At 36.7% G+C, this 18964-nt stretch overlaps 2 protein-coding genes across 3 annotated transcripts; one reads left to right on the top strand and one right to left on the bottom strand.

Annotated features, from left to right (window-relative positions):
- Positions 1-351: 351 nt before the first annotated feature.
- On the bottom strand, positions 352-18560 carry LOC143449335 (uncharacterized). Of its 2 annotated transcripts, XM_076949488.1 has the most exons (13): positions 16393-18559; positions 16153-16227; positions 15894-15991; positions 12094-12257; positions 11632-11711; positions 11438-11480; positions 10749-10801; positions 10269-10488; positions 9985-10152; positions 9630-9796; positions 9316-9438; positions 1912-2097; positions 352-1444 (listed from the first exon to the last, which is right to left on the bottom strand). In XM_076949488.1, exons 1-13 carry the CDS (start codon positions 16519-16521, stop codon positions 1388-1390), a joined length of 1563 nt encoding a protein of 520 aa, XP_076805603.1. In that variant the 5' UTR covers positions 16522-18559; the 3' UTR covers positions 352-1387. The 2 variants fall into 2 exon arrangements, with proteins under 2 accessions (XP_076805603.1, XP_076805605.1); XM_076949490.1 differs by lacking the exons at positions 352-1444; positions 1912-2097 and adding an exon at positions 4886-5063 and having other exon boundaries at positions 16393-18560.
- Positions 6295-8722, top strand: LOC143448481 (uncharacterized). The gene is made up of 6 exons (XM_076948249.1): positions 6295-6327; positions 6442-6599; positions 6718-6901; positions 7145-7277; positions 7499-8042; positions 8181-8722. The coding sequence occupies exons 1-6, from the start codon at positions 6295-6297 to the stop codon at positions 8464-8466; spliced, it is 1338 nt and encodes a 445-aa protein (XP_076804364.1). The 3' UTR covers positions 8467-8722.
- Positions 18561-18964: the final 404 nt, after the last annotated feature.

The following is an 18964-nucleotide window of genomic DNA, read 5'->3' as shown; positions in this document are numbered from 1 at the left end:
TTATTTCATGAAATCCATATCTCTAACTTTTGCAATAGAATGTTAAGGTCAAGACTGTATTTATGGACCAAAAAAGTCAAAATTCATCAATATTCACCTACGATTTAGGGTAACCTAAACATGCGACCTGCACGTTTTTAACGCGCCATTTGCTAGGATAATCCAAGAACTAAAAATGAACAACGGCCATGCTGGCCTCAGATTGGTCTAATACACTTTTTTTATCATTACGTAAGACGTTCCATAAAATCATAGATATCGTAAAATTTCAGCATACGGCTCCTAAAGTAAAGCACATTAATATCAGTCTACCTGATAACTTACGACGAAACAAGTAAAAAACAACGCTAATTGAAGGAGCGTGCTTTATTGAAGTGCGTGCATAAAAAACGTGAAATTAAGCAAAATGGATGTACAAAGACTGCATTTACAACAAAGTACAAAATGGAGGATCACAATACTAATAAAAAACTATTGCAAAAAGCTAGAAATATAAAATCAAAGCCATTACCACCTTTATTGCAAATACCGAAAATGTCATGATAATATATAAACGCGGGAACTGCATTACTTATGTATAACTGCATTGCTCACAAGTTGATAATACACAATATAAAAAAGGATGAAGACGGTCAAAATGGCGAGTGATTGCCAAACACACAAAAGCCAGTTACAAACTTATTTGATATTAAATCTAGAGCTGGGAGTAATCGGAATTTCCATTACCTTACTGCAATGCGAATGTTTTGCGGCAATTTTGGCGCATATTGGGAGCAATGGAATGCAAAATTATGCAACAAAAAATTAATTTCAAATTTATCCCATAGTATACTAACCTACATCTATGTTCTAATCTATTTCCATCTTCAACTTAACTCTAACTTATCCCGACAATTAAGTTTTCTGCTTCTGCATATCCAATCGTCTTTCTTGTGGGTTGATACATCTTCGTTGTGTCAGGGGGTAAGTTCAACCGTGATGGAAATAACTGGTTATATTAGCGAAATCCGTGACAAGGCAAGTGCGTTAGCAATTAGTTATTATTACAACGTGTGACATGTATCTTTCGATTGAAATTTACAACCTTAAGACCGAACGCAGTTGAAAATTTTAGAATAGACACGTGTTACTACAGTACTAACGTAAAATCCACCGCTTGTGGGTATAATTGTTATTCGCAGTTAGGTAATTAAATAAATTTACGCCCAGCTGTGACCAAATGTAATATTTTTCAGAGTTAACACTATCACCAACGAAGAAGAAGCTTGCTCTATTCATGCAAAAGATAAAAATTATATAGGGGGATAGCTAACAATCTTTTAAATGTGCACTATATGCTTAATATTGCATAACAAGAAATGTTGGAAAAAAGTAAAAACCAACTTATCTAGGAGATCATTGTCGTATTTTCTCTTTCCATGACTTCCCCAACCATCCCGTCAACCTGAATGAATTTTAACACTTTAATAGCTTAAAAGAATTGGGAGTTGGCCACCAAGCGAAATTGTGTAACACCTAAAATTTATTTTAAATACTAGGTCTACGTTCTACAGTGAGTAACAATTTTTCCATTAAATGTGGCATAGCTTAAGACAGAATTAATTGTAATAATTCTCGAGTTTAATATGACGTTTTGACATTTTTCCATATTTGTTTTGGAGGTGCGCTAAATTTTTTGATAAAAAAGTATTTTCCAGCTAGTTTTTTGGTCAAAAAGCGGCACACATTCTAAAACAACGTCATCTTTATGATATACATTTAAACATACATTTATAATTTTATATATACACACAATTACTTATATCGATTTATGCATTATTCAAATTGTAATTTTTTACTTTTGTTCAGAATGGCTCACGCATTTAGGTTTTCATTACTTATTCCATGATCGTAAAACGTTGTGATACTCACCCAGACAAAGAACGTAGCGGCGCCGGCGCTTACGTCACGAATTACTTCCAAGTCAACTTCGCCCATGATATCGCGCGCTCTTGTTGCAGTGGCGAGGGTAATATCCACGACGTCACACTTTGCAATTCGCCGTTTCAGCCCTTCTCGACCAGTCTTGCCAAGCAGGGCTTGTACAGCTGTCCACTTCTGCAAAGGAAAGAAAGGTGCTTAGTACCTTATCAGTACTTCATCTCCAGTATCTACTATCTAGTGACGTTAAGTCGGTTTATATTTTAACTAAAACCACTTCAGTTACTTATAATGATTCCGCTTTCCGTTAAATTTTGTGTATTCAGAAAGACAATATTCAACATAAAGCGTGTGCGGTTCTAAGCATAACTGAACGTATATAGCGAAAATGCATTGATATAATTCGCGCAAAGAATTTTCGTTCTGCGTTTACATTATCTAAATTCTAAAATTTCAAAGAACAGTTTTGTTATGTTATCGCTATCTGCAATTACATCAGGCACTTTTAAATCGCTTGCTGTTTCAGCTTCATCAAATATTGATGCTACGTAACGGAAGAAAACACAGACCTAAAGGTCCAGCAAAGATTTGATCGCCAGGTATACACGTTGAAAGTTTGGCGAGTAAAGAAGTTGTAAACAAACAGAATACAACATCTGCTATATAACTCTTGAGCAGGCTTAGTTTTACTTTTCAACAGAATCAAAAAGCGTTCTTCCGCAAAAACGAAAGGGCTAAAGAAAGAATTACAAAAACCTTACAAAAATCAATAAAAATTAATTTTCGCAAACGTATAACCACTATCTTTTGTTGGGCATAACAACAAAAACAAAGTATTCTTTGCACCAATATAAGTTGAGGTTATACAACAGAACTAAGAATTGGCCATCAATGCAGGGACAACACAAGTCAGCGTATAGAAAGCGTCTCAACAGGTCTATTTCAACCAAGATGAGCAAAGGTGAATATGTCATCAGATTAGCGGATTAGTTTTCATAATATAAGAGGCGTTACGTGATTAGGTTGGTAGTGTATGCAAACAGCCGTTTACCAGAAAAATAAAAGAGACCCCAGGTATTTGTATTGTGAGGGTAATAAAGTAGCTTTAGGTAAAGATTGACAAAATGAAACAAGTAACCTTATCTGTTGCCACCATATATCTGAAGCCTCTGCAAAATACATACAAAATTAATCTATCATAATCATACGGATCAATAAGACATGCCGTCATTGCAATTGCATTCTTACAGAAATTCATTTATAAGGAAATCTAGTCTTGCCTAAATGTCTAAAGTTAGCAACTTTTCTGATAGCCTCGCAGAGGTGCAGCTGTCTGCCTTAGGAATTGTATGTATCAAACATTCATAGCTTCTGAGACGGGGAATATTGGCGTGAGATGAAGTAGTTGGTTAATGGCATCATTATCTTCGCTTTAGGTGAGCTTCCCAAAGAATTAAGTGCGGACCGTTACGTACAACCGCTGAATGCATTTTGATTCGCAAAACGAAGGTTGTGCAGCAGTCCGACTCAGTTGGACAGAATAAACAAGTCGTGAGAACAACATTATTCAGCTGAAAATCTAAAAAATAGTGTACAACGAAACTATCGTAAAATTGTTCGAACCAGAAAACGTTATTTAAATTGATATTTTGGTGGCTGGCAGAAGCATAATAGTCCATGGTGCTAAAGCTGAAAGTAATATACTATTGTTGGCTTATAACAACAATATAAAATGTAATTTTGCAAAGCGGGAATTTACAAAATTTACTATCATGCTGTTTTGATAGGTGCAGGCGAAAAGCAATTTAACTCAGATTTTAGTATAAATGCTAAAACAATAAATATGTCGGCGACAAGTATTGGGCCGAAAAGCCGTCATCATCAGCAACTAAGTCCTTCAAGGCACTGTGCTCAACTATTGATTCGCGTGAATGCAAATAACGAGTTTCAGCGTAATTTTGACTCGCTTTCTTCACCCGAAAGTTCAGAACGTTGTGATCAAAAGAATGGGCGTAAAAAGGCAAGCCGGAACACGATATGTGGTTACAAAGATGACACAATCGCCATTTCTAATTACTTACATGTTCCTATGGAAAAGTGTCACCAGTGTGAATGTCAAGGAAATCCATATCCACGGCGAGTTTGCGATGAACTATATTTTGTAGGTGTTTGTTGTAACACAAAAAAAATACAAACGGATATAAACCTGCTTTAATTTACAGGCAATTTCAAAGGAACTGTACACCGGATGAATATAAGTTGCCAGATGACATGAGATCTGTAACAGAAAGCCGCACAAACACCACAGGATTCAGCAGATGTCATCAAACTGGGAAGGACATTCATTGTGTCGACGTGGGCAACCAATGTCAGCGCCACCGAAAAAAGAGCTGCGATGCTTCAACACAAACACATGTCGCGACCGCATGCTGCCCACACAACTGCACCAATGGCCAATTAATCAGGTAGAGCAAGCAAACACGTGGTCAGTACATGAACTTGTGAAATGCACTTATAAATTTTCGCCAATTTTCGCTTCATTGAAGTTAATTAAATTAGGCGCACAACGGTTCATCGTGTTAAGGGTTTGCAACATTACAGAAAATAGAGCATTTAAAAGTCAATTAACCCTGTCAGGCAAAAGGACAACGTCGGGTCACTAGAATGGTCGGAAAGTACAGAATCAAATTCTTTCACTTCATCATCAAGCGATGATATAAACTTCTCCTTTTCCAGCGAAGTAAGTTTGAAAATGGAGGCCTTATAATTTCACCAAGTTGTTTTGAACTAGTTTTGACAAATATTTAAACATGCTATATATCTGCCGTGTCATTAAAATTTATAAGAAGAAAGACTGGAGAAACCCTATTACCAGATATAGTGCTTTATAGCAATCGAAACGACTTCTATAAAGGTCACTTCTAACTTTGACTTTGTGTTTTTGAAGAATGTTGAAGAAGATTCCAAACGTCATTTCCACAACAAGAAATATGACCGTCTTCAATTACCGGAAAGCACAATCATGAGAAGGCACTCGGTAGAACCGAATAGAGTTGCGTTTCCAACAAAGTCTAATTCCTGCAAACCGAAGCGCCGTTCCTCTGATTCCCGTGAAGCTGTATCCACTTCACCTGGACATTTATCTAAATCAGCAGAGAATATACAAAACACAAATCCTGAAACGGTAGGAATAGAGTTTACAAGAATATTTCGTTTACTTTCATTGTTTGCCGTTAACTCTGGGAGATGGAAAAGGGTGTTGACCAACAACGTGTGCCAAAAGATACACAATAAGTTTAGTATTTGTATACAATATTAAATGCCTGAGCTCTTAAGTAAACACTCGGGCATTCATTGTTGCTTAAAATTAAATGTGTGTCTTGTTTACAGGCTAACTTCATGCGTTGGACGGCCGTAGAGTCAAAGGCGGAAATAAAATCCGTTGACGGATATGGAAATGTTAATGTATACAACATGGCCGTGTTCAAAGAAACTGGAGATTTGATTGTCACCGACAGTGACAGGGTTAAGGTAATAAAATTAGATTTGGTTCTAATGATCCAATCAACAACCTCCAAACAATTGTTAACTTAAAGTTAACTGAAGTCTATTACTATATGACAAGCGTAAAGATGTATTGACAGTTTTTAAACAAAAAAAAATTCAGTCAGTCCATATAATTAACGCAGTGGCGAAATGTTTGCAAATTTCTGCATATTGACGCCTTGAAAAAGCATTTCTAATCGAGTTATAGACATTTCAAAATTCCAGAAAAATTGACTATAGGCGTGAATTATAACACTTAGCTGCGAAGTTCGTATTGCTTGAAGGCTTGGCTTGGCATTAAATTTTCAATTACGGTACTTCAGCTTTCTACAAGACATTACGAGTCAAGTCAAAGAAAAAATATAACATCTGCAGTGGCAAAAGAAAATAATCAAAAATACGCTCTAGTTACAGATGTTTCGCACGTCAGGAGAACGCGCTACTTACGGTACTCCTACGTGGCCGCGCCATGGCAGAGGGATAACAGTGACCAATTCTGGACAAGAAGTGGCCGTATGCCACCTCAATGAGGTAAAAAATAACAACTGGGAACGTTAATACTGTTATTATTCATTTCGAGCTAACACTGCATGATAAATTGGATTAGTTTGACAAACTTCGTATTACAAGAGAATTCAGTAAAGCTTTTTGGATCAATCAGACCGTTGTTAAGAAATATATTTTACTTCGAATGAGAGCAATTTTTCTTGTTTCAGATTTGCATCTACGGCAAAAATGGTCAAATTATAAAACAATTTAAAAACGATTATTTTCTTTGGTGCTGGGGAATCGCCCAAAGTAAAGACGGTAAGTACATACGAGAGAAATATGTCAGAAATTCTTAAGCGGAGTTTAGTGAAGGTAACACTAACAACTAACTAACAAGGTAACAAGGCATAAACACTTCATGGTAAACATAAATCACCCGACAATATGGAAATTGGTATATCCACGTCATTTCAACAATAAACCAAGAATACTTTTCCGTTACATTCAGGGCAATTTGCCATCACAGATAGTAAGCGTGGAGCCATTTACGTCACCAACGAAAAATTCGAAATTATTAAAGTCATTGGCAATGGTCAAGAACTGAGAAGTGCAAGCATCCCATCAAGAGCGCAGCAGAAGCGCAAGTAGGCTACTCGAAGTTTCCCTGACTTCAACACATTTCATATAAGTCAGTAGTCAACTTAGTCCAACTGGTCATGGTCACGTATACTGAACGCTGTGTATAATATTTAAACATTCTAGAAAGTCGATATTTGAAAGTGTGCTTGCTCGCCGGACGTCTGCATCAAAAGACGCAAAACGAGAAAATGAGAACGATCAGAAACTACAAGTAAAACAAGAAAATTCGACGTTTGACGAAAACAAAAAATCGCAACTCGCTCAGCTAATCGCGCCACGTTACGTGGCAGTAAGCAGCATTGGACGGGTAAGAACGATAAGTCTGGAATTTCGAGTAAATACTAGTAATGCAAGCGCGGGAGTAACGTACTAGTCTACGGAAAAGGAAATTCTCTATAATTGGATTAATATGCTTCTTCCAGGCTCCTGTAGATAAATGGTGTATGGTTTTTGGATTCGATACCACTGTGCTTAAATAAGAAACACAATTAAACACTACATCCAAAATTTGTATTCCAGTTTATACAATGATCGTGTGTTATTGTCACAGATATTGGTAACGGACACCGTACAGAAAACTTTACTTGCGATCAATCCTGACTGCACAATCGCCTTCAAAGTCGGTGGGAATAAATCAGCAGGCTGCAGAGCTTGCATACACAAGCACTCTTGCTACAGTTTTGGTAAGTTTGCAAAATCACGCCAACTGTTAAATTTGAATTGAATAAAAAAACAACGGAATTTTTTAACCAATCGGTTGTTTCTGTATGTCAAGTATATTGGCTATACGTTACGACTTGCTTAAACGTAAGCTGGAGTACTTGATGTATGCGCGAGTACAACGATAAACCAACTGAACATTGCGTACTATGTTCTAGCCATGTCCTGAAAAAATCTTTTTTAGATAAAGATATGCCGCAACAGAAATTGAGATCTGTCACACTCACTCATACTACATTAAATTCAACGGAAAACGTTGCCCCTGAAGGTAGTACGGAAAAGAAAACTACAAGAAGCAGTTTCATTGGTTCCGTGAAGGCCAACACGAGTATAGGAAAATTGCTAGGATACAACAAGGCAATAGGCCGTGGTGCACCTGAACTAGAGAGAGGTCCCAACCGAAACGTTGAAAATGGAGAAGCGAAGGCACTCACAGAAAATTCACAAATAAACGCGGTTTGCGGTGAACATCATGGCACCGCTGCAGAGCCAAGCAAAAGTACAAGTCATGCCAAGGCAAATGGCTACACCAAAGATGGTCACTTACTTGCATTCGAAAAGAGCATAAAACACAAGCAGGAAAGTATGCATCAACTGACGACAGAAACCAAAATCTTACCACAAATAAATGGCAGAAGTATTTCAAATGAAATAGCCTTTTCAGATCTCAAATCCCCAACAAACGTCCAAAGTCCGCGAACCCCCGAGTATAACACCACAAACAAAAGGTTAGTTAGATTAGTTTGAATAAACGACGAATAAGATACGCAGTAAACTTAAACTGTTTGCTGAAATAGTCATCGAAACCGGCAACCGGTAGTTCACGTTAAGAGGAAACGTTTGACGTTGAAATTTGTGGATTACAGATCTTGCACAGGAGATGATTCCAATCTAGACAACGTATCATGCGATCATTGTACGCTGGCCGACCCTCGAGGGATATGCCTTGACGACTATGATAACATCGTGGTCGCTGACAAACAGCTCCATCGTGTGTCTTTGTTTACAAGCCAAGGGAGGTTTGTGCGCCATTTATTGACAGAAGTTGACGGAATCCAGGACCCAAAGGTCGTTTGCCTTGCTAGACGTAATACCCTAGCGGTGGCTGACGGATCAGGCAAAATCAAGTTCTTTACGTTTCACTTTAATTGAGGCGCTGCCTACTTGGTACACTTGGTTTTTAAATAAAAACTGTACTTTTGATAAAAATATATCCTTAGTGTTTTTCAACGAAAATATTGGTAAATATGAAGCAGCGACGAAGAGCTCATGAAATAACTATAGAACGGTTAAGAGAATAACATTTTTCGACCAAACAGGCCTATTTCAAGAAATTCAAAAACAAGGAACCATTTGGGTTTGGCGTGAGCAAGGATTTTATTTCAAAACCAGAAAGAAACAGAAGCCAGTTTAAAATGAATTCTGGCGCACATGCTTGGCAAAATGTTAACAAATTCACAGAAAAAAAACGAAGAAAACGAAAACCTTCGACGGAGGGTGGCGGTATGAGTTAAAGTTATTGTATTTCAGGATTTCCCAAACTGGGGTCCGTGATTACAGCACTGCACTGCATTGCTCTCACAAAAAGCAACTAAAATTTTATTACCTTTTGCCGCTACCTACTTGTGTGAGACAGCATGTCCAGCTCTTACCATTATGAAGACAAAAGACAGGTCCAGACTTGCCGTAGACTCTGCTGACTTACGAGTTTGCTTGACACAAATTGTTCGGAGAATTGATATATTGTACAGTAGAAAGCAACCTCATCCATCGCATTGATGTTGTCAGTGTTGTAATAAACATGATTTATTTATTTTGGGGTTTGTATTATCATTTCTCGTTGGTTTGGCAGAAAAATTGATGCGACATAAGATTGGGGTTCAAGAAAAAAAAAGATTTACAAATAGTGGGCCGGTGGCCCAAATAGTTTGGGAAACCCTGTTCTATTTCAATTGTATTAGAACAAACTGGTCTTAATACACAAATCTAAACCAAACCGACCTTCGTCTCTTTTTCTGATGTACCCAGTAACAGATAAGTGGCTATCATCACTTGACGTATCACTGGAATCGGATTTTGATAACTCCTCAATTCCGCAATTGTGCTCTGCTTCAGTTCTAACACCTGATTTACAAAATGATAAATCAACAACAAGTTTCTTAAAATTAAAGGTATCGTCCAAAAAATATTGACATCCCTCCATGTGAGTAAACGTCAGACGATTTTGATACATCTGGTGATGTCGTGCTATGTTTCATATATTTTATAGCACAAGGTTTTCAAAATATACGTTGCCATTGATATACGGCCCTTACCTCACTTCGTAACCGTTCTAGTCTTTGCAAACGAAGAAGTAATTCGTTTGCGTTGGCGACTTCATCAGCCAGCTCATCCTTGGAACGGTCGAAGCCAGACTTTCGGGCCTTGTTAATGGCGGATTCCAATTCGGACACTACGCGACGGGATGTAGCGCTTTTGAGCTCTAGATAAAAATGTTTACAACCTATACAACGTACAAAAAAGGAACACTGCATACGTACAGCTACTTTTGCAAGAGAACAATAGCCGGTGTGACCATAACTTAGACCCACTACACTACAGTCCTGGTTCTGGGCGTATCCTCCTTTGGAGTTCACTGTCTTTCGATTTCAAATGGAAGAACTGACTCACCTCCGGAACATTTAAGCATTTCAAGCATTCGCTGTGCCTGACGAAGTAGCTCGTCGACTTCGCCTTCAGCAAGCACTTTCGCTTTGTATTCGTCCACGGCCGGTTCGATTTTTTCGCGATCGCGTGACTCCACCGCATCCTCAAGCTTTTCCCGAATAATTCTTTGACCTGAAATATTGCCGTCTTTTTAAAGATTATCTCCTTTAGTTGGCGGTATAGGTAAATAAGAGGGGAAAGGTGGGAAATTAGAGTAACGTAACGTCTATGATGATCAGTTCCATTACCTTTCGCCAATTTAGCCGCTTCTTTTTTCTCTCTTTTCTTTCTTTCCTTCTGCTCTTTCTTCATGCGGAGTTCTTCTTCCGCTTGCCTCCGTGCAATCTCTTCTTCCTCTATTTGTTTCCTTTTGCGCAACTTCTCCTCCTCCTCCTCCTCTGCCGCCCTCTTCCTGGCCCGTTCCTCTTCTGCTTGTTTTTCCTTTCGCCTCGCTTCCTCTTCCGTGTGCTTTTCAGAAGTTAAACAGAGAATAAGTTAACTGTCATTTATTTGATCACTAAAATAATATATATTTTGGAACAAGTCTGACATAGGGTCCGGAATATAACCGTCATTGAATAATTAGTTTGCAAAAAGGTTTGATTTGTGAGGATTTATAACAATTTTGAGTAAGTCATACTAGATTATAACGGTTATAGAAGAGGTTTGAAAGCTAAATGCGTTATGAGAACAAACATTTTAAATGAAACGAAAAAACAAATTCTTACTTTAATCTTTTGATTGGGATCGATTGGTTCACTGGTTTTCGGTTTCTCATCACCTTAGTAAACGGGTATAACGGTTAAAAGAGTTAGCAAGAAATGCAGGTATAATTTTACGGGTTCTACAGTGTGAAAAAAAAACAGAAAAAATGTACACAATATATCTTATACAACTTAACAAGGTTCAAATTACAAATTAGGAGAAGCAATGCTTGATTCAACCAAAAATTCTTCCAAGGGCTTTAAAATATGACTAAAATTCTAGCAATTTTGAATCGTTAATGCTATACATTCAACAGATTGTCAAAGCATGTAAAAAATAATATGGAAACTGCCAAGCGCTGAATGATGAGCTTTAACAACAGAACATATGCCTTGAATTGTTGTACAGTGTTGTTTTACGATTAGCCTAATCAACCGTTCTAAGAGCGACCCGGTTAGCGTTATTGTGCATTAGTTTTGATTGACAGCAAAATTAGTCAGATAGCTGGCTGCAACCGGATTTGTTATAACAATGGCTAGGTCGGAATGACAAGCTTAGAAACGAATGACGACGCATGCGTTCGTCTGAGCATATGTGCAAAAACAAGAAGCATTAACGTTTGCAGCAGAACGTGTCATTTCCTGCCATCTATTCGCATAATTTGACGAAAATGCAGCAGATTTTACGCAAACTGACTTTGCAACGCACATACTTCGTTTTGCCTTCTCTTCTAATGAATCTTTGTTGTGTTTGGCCTAAAACAAAACACAAAAATTATCAGAAAACAAGGAAATGACAAAGGTTTGTTGATTAATAACACGTTTATCTTTCGCCAAGCGGATTTTCGTAAATGTCATAAAAACATAGAATGGGTTAAGCAAGGAAAAGACTGAAGATGTTTTAAACCTGCTTTTTGGCTTTGTCTTTTCTTTTCTCGAAGACGCCATTCGTCAGATTGTCTTTGTTGGGCCTAAGTTTGTGTTTTTCTATAAAATATCACAAACGGTTGAAATATTAGAAATGCCAATAGTACTAATCAAAACACTTCAACAGAAAAGGGCGTGGTCTGTGAAATAGGTAACAAAAACAGCCCCGAAATACATCAGTGGTTGGCGTTAATTGTGGTGTTATTTTGAGGCACATGCATAATCGTTAAGCTGAATACGTTGTTTTATACAGCATTGCAACGTCTAATAAACATAAGCACTTCGTGGAAATGACAGCAAACAAGCAAATTGCGACGTTTTTTTAATATGCTAAGTTTGTTCCCGCGTCAAAACGGGGAAAATGTCAATAATAGGTGATAAAACGAAGTATTCGCAAACTTTTTTATGCGATGAAGGCAAAAACTAGAAAACGTAGGCCTACCTTTCAAGTCAAACAAATCAAAGTCTTCTGGGGTAGGAATATTACACAAATCAACTTCGATCTCCGAAAAAGTGATCGGGGCGTCACTTATCAGACGAGAATGAAGAAATCTGCCCCACTTTCGGAGCGAAAATAACTTTCCATGAACCGCTTGAAATAGAAACCTACAAACAAGAGTGACAGTGTGGTGGCTTGCGTTTTATACGGCACTAACACTGGCTTCATTAACCCCAGTTAGTGGCCAATGCAAGAAATGTTTGAGAAAATACGACTAAAATTGAATGTACGCCAATGTGCTGCGGCACATTGAAGTCCTACTGCACAAGTACCGTAGACTACGTTTATTATGACCACCTTGGGAAGTTGGGACCAGACCATTTTGGTCATGATATCCGCATGGTCACAGTAACCGAAACTGCTACGGTACTGTTTAACCATACCAGGATCAATACAGTTAGGGATAAAATGACAAAATATGTCAAATTCATCATTTATTCCATTGACGTTAAGCTGCAACATTAAAATGAATGTCAGTAGGTGAATTGGGAATACAACTGGTGCAGGTGTCACTGTCAAGCTGCATAATTGACACTAAAAACTGATAAAAAAAATTCTGAAAAATTGGTCACAATATCCGAAAACTGGTCATCGTAAACAGAGAGTTTTGTATGGCAAAACTCGGGACTTCAATAAAATGGTCATATAAAACGGGTAGTCCAATTATGCAGATTCTACTGTATATGCACGTTTCCTTTGTTTGAAAGATGCACATACATAGTAAGTGGTAACAGCGATGGAATTTTGCTTTTCGTGATATATTATATATTCAAAATGTCGACAAAAATGACTTACTTGTATTCCAATTGCCAACATATATTTAATCAAACAGTTAAACGAGGTGATGGGCATGTTGCTGCGGGTTTAAACTATGCATTTAAATCATGGTAGTCATGCTGCGTCAATTAAATTACCAGTTTAAATGTACTAAAGCGGCGTGGAAAGAATAGCTTACGTGGACTGTCATGAAACACCTGAGCTAACAGCAAACAATTGCACAAAAACAGATAAAGACTGCGTCTTCTTGCATGGGCAGGCAGATGAATAACAGATAAAGTAGTAAACAGCAGTGTGGCTGATTTGACGTGGCAAATAAATAGTGATCAAACTAAGACAATTGCATCAGATGAATCACAATCTTGATGACTCTATGGGAGGAAATGAGCCCGGGTAATCTGCCATGAAGACGCTTCGCAGAGTTAGACAATAGACCCGTAGCGCGTGCGCAAGGCAAAATGTGCATGAAACGTGCAAACTATACGCACCTACGTTTCCGGGAGCGTGGGAGATATAACGGGCACGCTGCTGATCAATAGCAGGACATTACTTTAGCTCTTCTTGAAAGAAAACGCGGAAAGCGCTGCTAGAAGGGCTGGGCGGGACAGATGGCCACCGATGAAGAAAAGAGATGCTCGCGTAGCCTCATTTACAGAGCAGGGATTGGACTCAAAGTCATGTAAGTGATTTGATACTGACTTCATTATAGGTTAATGTTTATGCGGCTTGCGTAATACGTATAATACTTACATTTTATGTAGCAAATATTATAGTACAACCACTAAATCTCGGTTATGTAACGTCAAGAGGTTAGAAGAAATCTGACAAGTCAAAGTCTCACGTTTAGCGAAAACCTTACTGGATGCCATCACCTCCGCAGCTTTTGCTGCATTAGTATCTCGTTAAACGAGAGTCGGTGCGTAATGCAACAAAACTGCGGTTATGCTGGACCAGGAACGATCGACAAAAGGATAGACTTCGTAAACTAAATTCGCGTTAGGTTTAGCGTTATGTCCATACTAATACGTTTAAACATTAAATGAATGAAGTTAAACGCTATTCAAAGTTTATGTTGTTTCATAGTTTAGATTAGTTTATCTGAGTAATTTAAATTAGTGTTGTTGCAATTCTGATCGTATTTGCGCAATTTTCTATCACTTTGAAACTGTTGCTTTTTAACTCTTGCGCATATTTCAGACCTGGGCGTGATGGTGCGTGACTATCAGACCACGAGTTCGGAAGTGACGTCAGAGTTGGTATAGTTTCCTGGTTTACCCAGTTAACAGTGCAAGATTAAGGGTTGTGGACACCTTCTTCTGCCTTCAGCAACACAACATCTTGCAGTGTCCCATTAAATTATACTTTAGGTGTTTGTTCAGTGCATTCCCTTTTGAAAGCATATGCATTATAGTTAACGGCTTTGTTTTCATTGTTGAATGTGGCGAACCCTAATAAAGAGTGCGGTAGGGAAAATATACCTTGGTGATATCTCGGTAGTGAAACATGCTAATGCAAACAAACGTTTCAACAACATTACTAGCACATCAACGGCGTAATGTACCAAACACTTCGCTTAACAAATCGGAACTGTCTTTGATGTAGTTTGAATGACATTACAAGCTATTGAAACAAGACATAACACCTACAGTTTTACCTGCAGTGCACGGCTAAACAAAAATCTTCACATTAAAAAAGAAAACAAGCAAACACTACGCCGTGATTGATAATGTTTAAAGGATGCTATTGGCGGATATTCTGACTATCTATAATCTTTAGCGTTAAGGACGCAATAATTTAAAGTACACACACACAAGTCAATTTTGGCAACAACAATTCACAAAAACGTCTTAAAGAAACGTTTCTTTAAAATTTGCCTAAACTTTAAACAGGTTATACTTTTTAACAATTCATTTTAACCACTACTGAACTTTATAATTATCTTAATTTTCTCTCGCACACACTCCCAAATTATCACCTACAAGGATAAAATTGTCATGACGTTAGGCCGGAATATTTGAGTCGCAACCCAGATTTGGGGTTGCAGACATTGTGTCAAACATTTTTATACACGATTTTGCTCGTGAAAATTTTGGTTAAAAAAAGATGCTTTAGGCGTATAATTAATCCAGGAAATTTTGCGTCAGATGCTTCTGTTTTAAATGAAAATGATGATGCCTCATTTAAGCCAGCTTGTAAGCAATACAAATGTAAAAGCAAGATGAACTGCTGTTTCTTACGCGTGAGAAAATGAGAAACAATGGTGGTAAAGCAAACAACTCTTGTTACTTCCTGCTGGATTACTGCCAGCAAACTGCACCGCTTTCTGTGTGCTTATCCAAAACTATAGGTCACTTGTAGCAAGCACGTTGTGAGTCCCATTATGCATTGAGAAAAACGTTTGTGAGCTTTGTGTTCTATCACATTAGTATCAGTAGGCTGCCACACATGGGAAATTTTGTATTAGACCATTGCCACTTGATGACACTAGCACAGCTACATCCAATTGAAATGCCAAATACTGGGTCAAAATTGACAAATTTAAATTTTTAATGAGAGCCACACATTAAATGACTTATTACTCACTTTGTGAATGTCAGTAAAAAAGGTTAATTGACAAAGCAGGTTAATGTAACGTTTCACAATAAAATCGGTCAGTTTTTGTCAACTGCCATCAATCTGAAAGTGTTTTAACAACTGTTGGTTAGTTATCAAAATAAAGAAGACTAGTTGCCATTACACGTGCTACATAACCACAAAAAAGTGGCAGAAATTATTCAACTGGTAGGCATGCCGCTCTCCGAGTTGACTAAATTGTGACACCAGCATTTCTCAACGTACAATGATTGTAGCAAGTAGCTTAATACATCTAGGTGCATCTGGCATTTTCACATAATCCATTTTAGCTCTTAAATAAAACACACATACATATAAACTATGGAAAATATCTAAAAATCTGTGCATTTTACCTTGCTTTTTCTACTGATATAGAGCCAACATGCTGGTTATCGAGTAAAGCAAATTCCCACTGCAGATCTTGCAACAAATAATATCGCCGATCCATTTCCTGTTAAACGTAACAGTGATCAATCACAACAATGGGGCAGGGCAAAAAATTAGAGTTTGTTTCTCAAGATGTTAATTTCAATTACCATAAACTTAAGCATTAGCAGTTGACATAACGCCAAATGAAATTTGCAATGAAGTTACCATTTCCTTAATCCATACCTGCAGTAGATCTTTTAACTCTTCAAGAAAGACATAGCTAGAGTTTCCACATACAAACTCCAAGGAGGCAGATATCTAAAGAGTAACCTTAAATTTAGGCAGAAATCTTAAAAATAATCTTACGACAATACTTATAATTTACAGTTTAAACACCACTCACCAGTATTCAATACCAAATATTGTTGCTAAAAGCTAAAAAACACGGCAACCTGAATTTAATGAAATAAAAATTTGAGTAACCTGAGGCACACTGATTCCACCGATTCTGATTCGATCATAAAGCAATGACAGCTGTTCCAGTGTCAGATAACCAGCGGAATTATAATCATTTAAACTAAATAATTCTTGCAGTGCCTCAGAAGCCTCCATCTAATGCAATAGACAATGTGAGTTATCACTGACATCTGCCAAGACTCCAAAACCTCTACAGAAAAGCAAATTCTTCAAAACAAATAATTTTAAACAAACATTTTCCAAATTTTTCAACTAGTCTAGTTTTGTTTTAATACAACAATTTCATACACATATAAACAAAAATTAGTTAAACAGATATGTTTACTGTTGGTTTTACTTATTTCTCAGTGTAAATACATTACAACATGCAACATAGTCTATTAATAACATAAAAATCATTATATACTGTAGATATATCATAAATAAATAGTACTATAAATAGTATGCCACTTAATTACCCTAGAAAATTCAAAACTGGCACTACATTAACTATAAATACTTTACTCAATTGATATCTGGTGTATAAAAACCATCATTATATGAGATACTGTACAAAAGTTATGTCTCTGCAATCAAAACAGAACTAAATCTTACCAAAAACTATCATTTTAATCTAAGATACCAATGTTACATCTCTATTTTTCATATTGCTCTTAATACAATCCAAACAAACAGGGATGGTCAAAAATTTCAAAACCTTTGTCCTAATACTCTCTGCAGGATTATTGAGCTTTCAATATCAGAAAATCGATTAATGTATCATACATTAAGTGCTGGGTTCTTAAGCAAACAGGTATTTGGTGATTTACAGCATATTATACAGCAGTGATTCTCAAACTGTGTGCCGTGAATCTTTTTGGAATTTTGGCAAAGAACTGTATAAATATTGAAAATAAGGCATGCAGAAAACCATATGTGACTTAAAAGCGCTCTAGCTGCTTCAATATCTGATAAATTAATTTTTTAAAGCAACGTTTCTTCTCTTGTAAGTGTGCCGCGAGCGTTTTATAATTTTTCTAGTGTGCCACAAGCTGAAAAAGTTTGGGAACTACTATTATACAGTATGCCTTTATTGTCAGTACTTTTCAATCTGTAAGATTGTACATACATGTACACATCTTCCAAGTTATATGAAAAGAATTGTGTCAGATAAATTGTTAGAGTTTAGGTTTCTAAATCTAAACAAAATTTATTGCTACACTTTTAAGATTTTAAAACTATTTTGCAGCAAAATTGGTTGTTCATGCAAATGAGATTTATGTAAACGAAAAAAGTACGAACTGCCTTTCTAAAGGTTGTAAAGCACTGAATTATTAAAACATTGAGTTTAATTAAAATCGTAATAGAAAAAGCAACAACAAGATTTAGAGATTAACTCATAAAACTTGAACCTCAGAACAAACCTAGCTAATCACATAGAAAGTAATTCAACAATCAATCTTCATTCAAAACAGTTTAACAAATAATTCTACAGTTTAACAACTCATAAAATAAATGGCTTTAAATTTGACTACAAAAATATTTAAGACATAACAAACATATATACCACGTATATCTCAATAGGCTGTATATCAGCCTATTGAGATATAAAATAGACATATATTTTATATATAATAAATATATTTTATGACATTTGGGACTTGCATTCTCTACGATTTAAGAAAAATTTTACAAGCAAATTAGTTACTAATCTCAATATCTTAGTTAAGCGGAAAAAACAAAGATTGCATTAGGCCTACATGACAAGTGTGAACTTGAAATACTTCCCACATAATAATTAAATATATGCTAATTCATAGGTTATCATAACTTTTCTCGTATTAATGTTGGTATCTTGAGTCAGATTGCCAATTCATTCCGTGCAGCAATCAACAGGTCAACCGTTATGGTTCATAGAAATATAGGCTAATGCTAATAGCTTTACACGCAAAACCCTAGGCTATCTAGGGCTTTCTAGGCCATTACTAATCTCAGCTTCAACAAAATTAAATGTATTTAATCTTCATTTCGTCTTCAATTATAATTTTATTATTTATTTCATTATTATTAGGCTTGTAAATTTATGAAAGATCGTCATCCCTTCTCTTGCATGTATTGGCAGATTGGGCCCAGCGCTTGCCCTTGGGCCGGCCTTGCACGTGATGCATTTGTATACTAGATAACTAGACCCTATAACTTTGTCAAAAAACAAATATGTAGCTTAAAATGCTGAGACTTTTACGGTAGTTGGCTAGTTGCCACTGCAATAATGTTAAACTCGGCTTCTTATTTTGTGACACTTGTGACTAGACATAGTTTTTCCATGACAACATCTGACGCTAAAAAGTTACATTTAATTCATAACATTCATCTTGTCAGGTAAATCATAGATACTGCGTTACATTAGCACATGTTAATGCAGTATCTATGGGAAAATAAAGTTGTATAGTTATGTTGATCAGTTCTTTTGTACAGTAAGATTGCGTTATGAGATTATCCCTACCTGGTCCGGTACTAAAGTCTCTTTATTAACTCAAGGTAAATAACGAATTAGAAATATAATTTCAGGACATATGCTGTGACATCATATTTTTATTTC

Source organism: Clavelina lepadiformis, chromosome 3 (assembly GCF_947623445.1).
Source record: "Clavelina lepadiformis chromosome 3, kaClaLepa1.1, whole genome shotgun sequence".
Classification (NCBI taxonomy): Eukaryota; Metazoa; Chordata; class Ascidiacea; order Aplousobranchia; family Clavelinidae; genus Clavelina; species Clavelina lepadiformis.
This window is presented reverse-complemented; position numbering and strand designations above follow the sequence as displayed.

What these genes read in the sequence shown, in the direction of transcription:
- LOC143448481 (XM_076948249.1), top strand. Translation starts at nt 6,295, where the DNA reads ATGTCAGAAATTCTTAAGCGGAGTTTAGTGAAG. An exon ending in TTAAGCGGAGTTTAGTGAAG is followed by an intron (nt 6,328 to 6,441) that starts GTAACACTAACA and finishes CAATAAACCAAG; the next exon opens with AATACTTTTCCGTTACATTC. An exon ending in CAGTAAGCAGCATTGGACGG is followed by an intron (nt 6,902 to 7,144) that starts GTAAGAACGATA and finishes TTATTGTCACAG; the next exon opens with ATATTGGTAACGGACACCGT.
- LOC143449335 (XM_076949488.1), bottom strand. Translation starts at nt 16,521, where the DNA reads ATGGAGGCTTCTGAGGCACTGCAAGAATTATTTAGTTTAAATGATTAT. An exon ending in AGCGGCTAAATTGGCGAAAG is followed by an intron (nt 10,153 to 10,268) that starts GTAATGGAACTG and finishes GCAATATTTCAG; the next exon opens with GTCAAAGAATTATTCGGGAA. An exon ending in TAGAACGGTTACGAAGTGAG is followed by an intron (nt 9,439 to 9,629) that starts GTAAGGGCCGTA and finishes TTTGTAAATCAG; the next exon opens with GTGTTAGAACTGAAGCAGAG.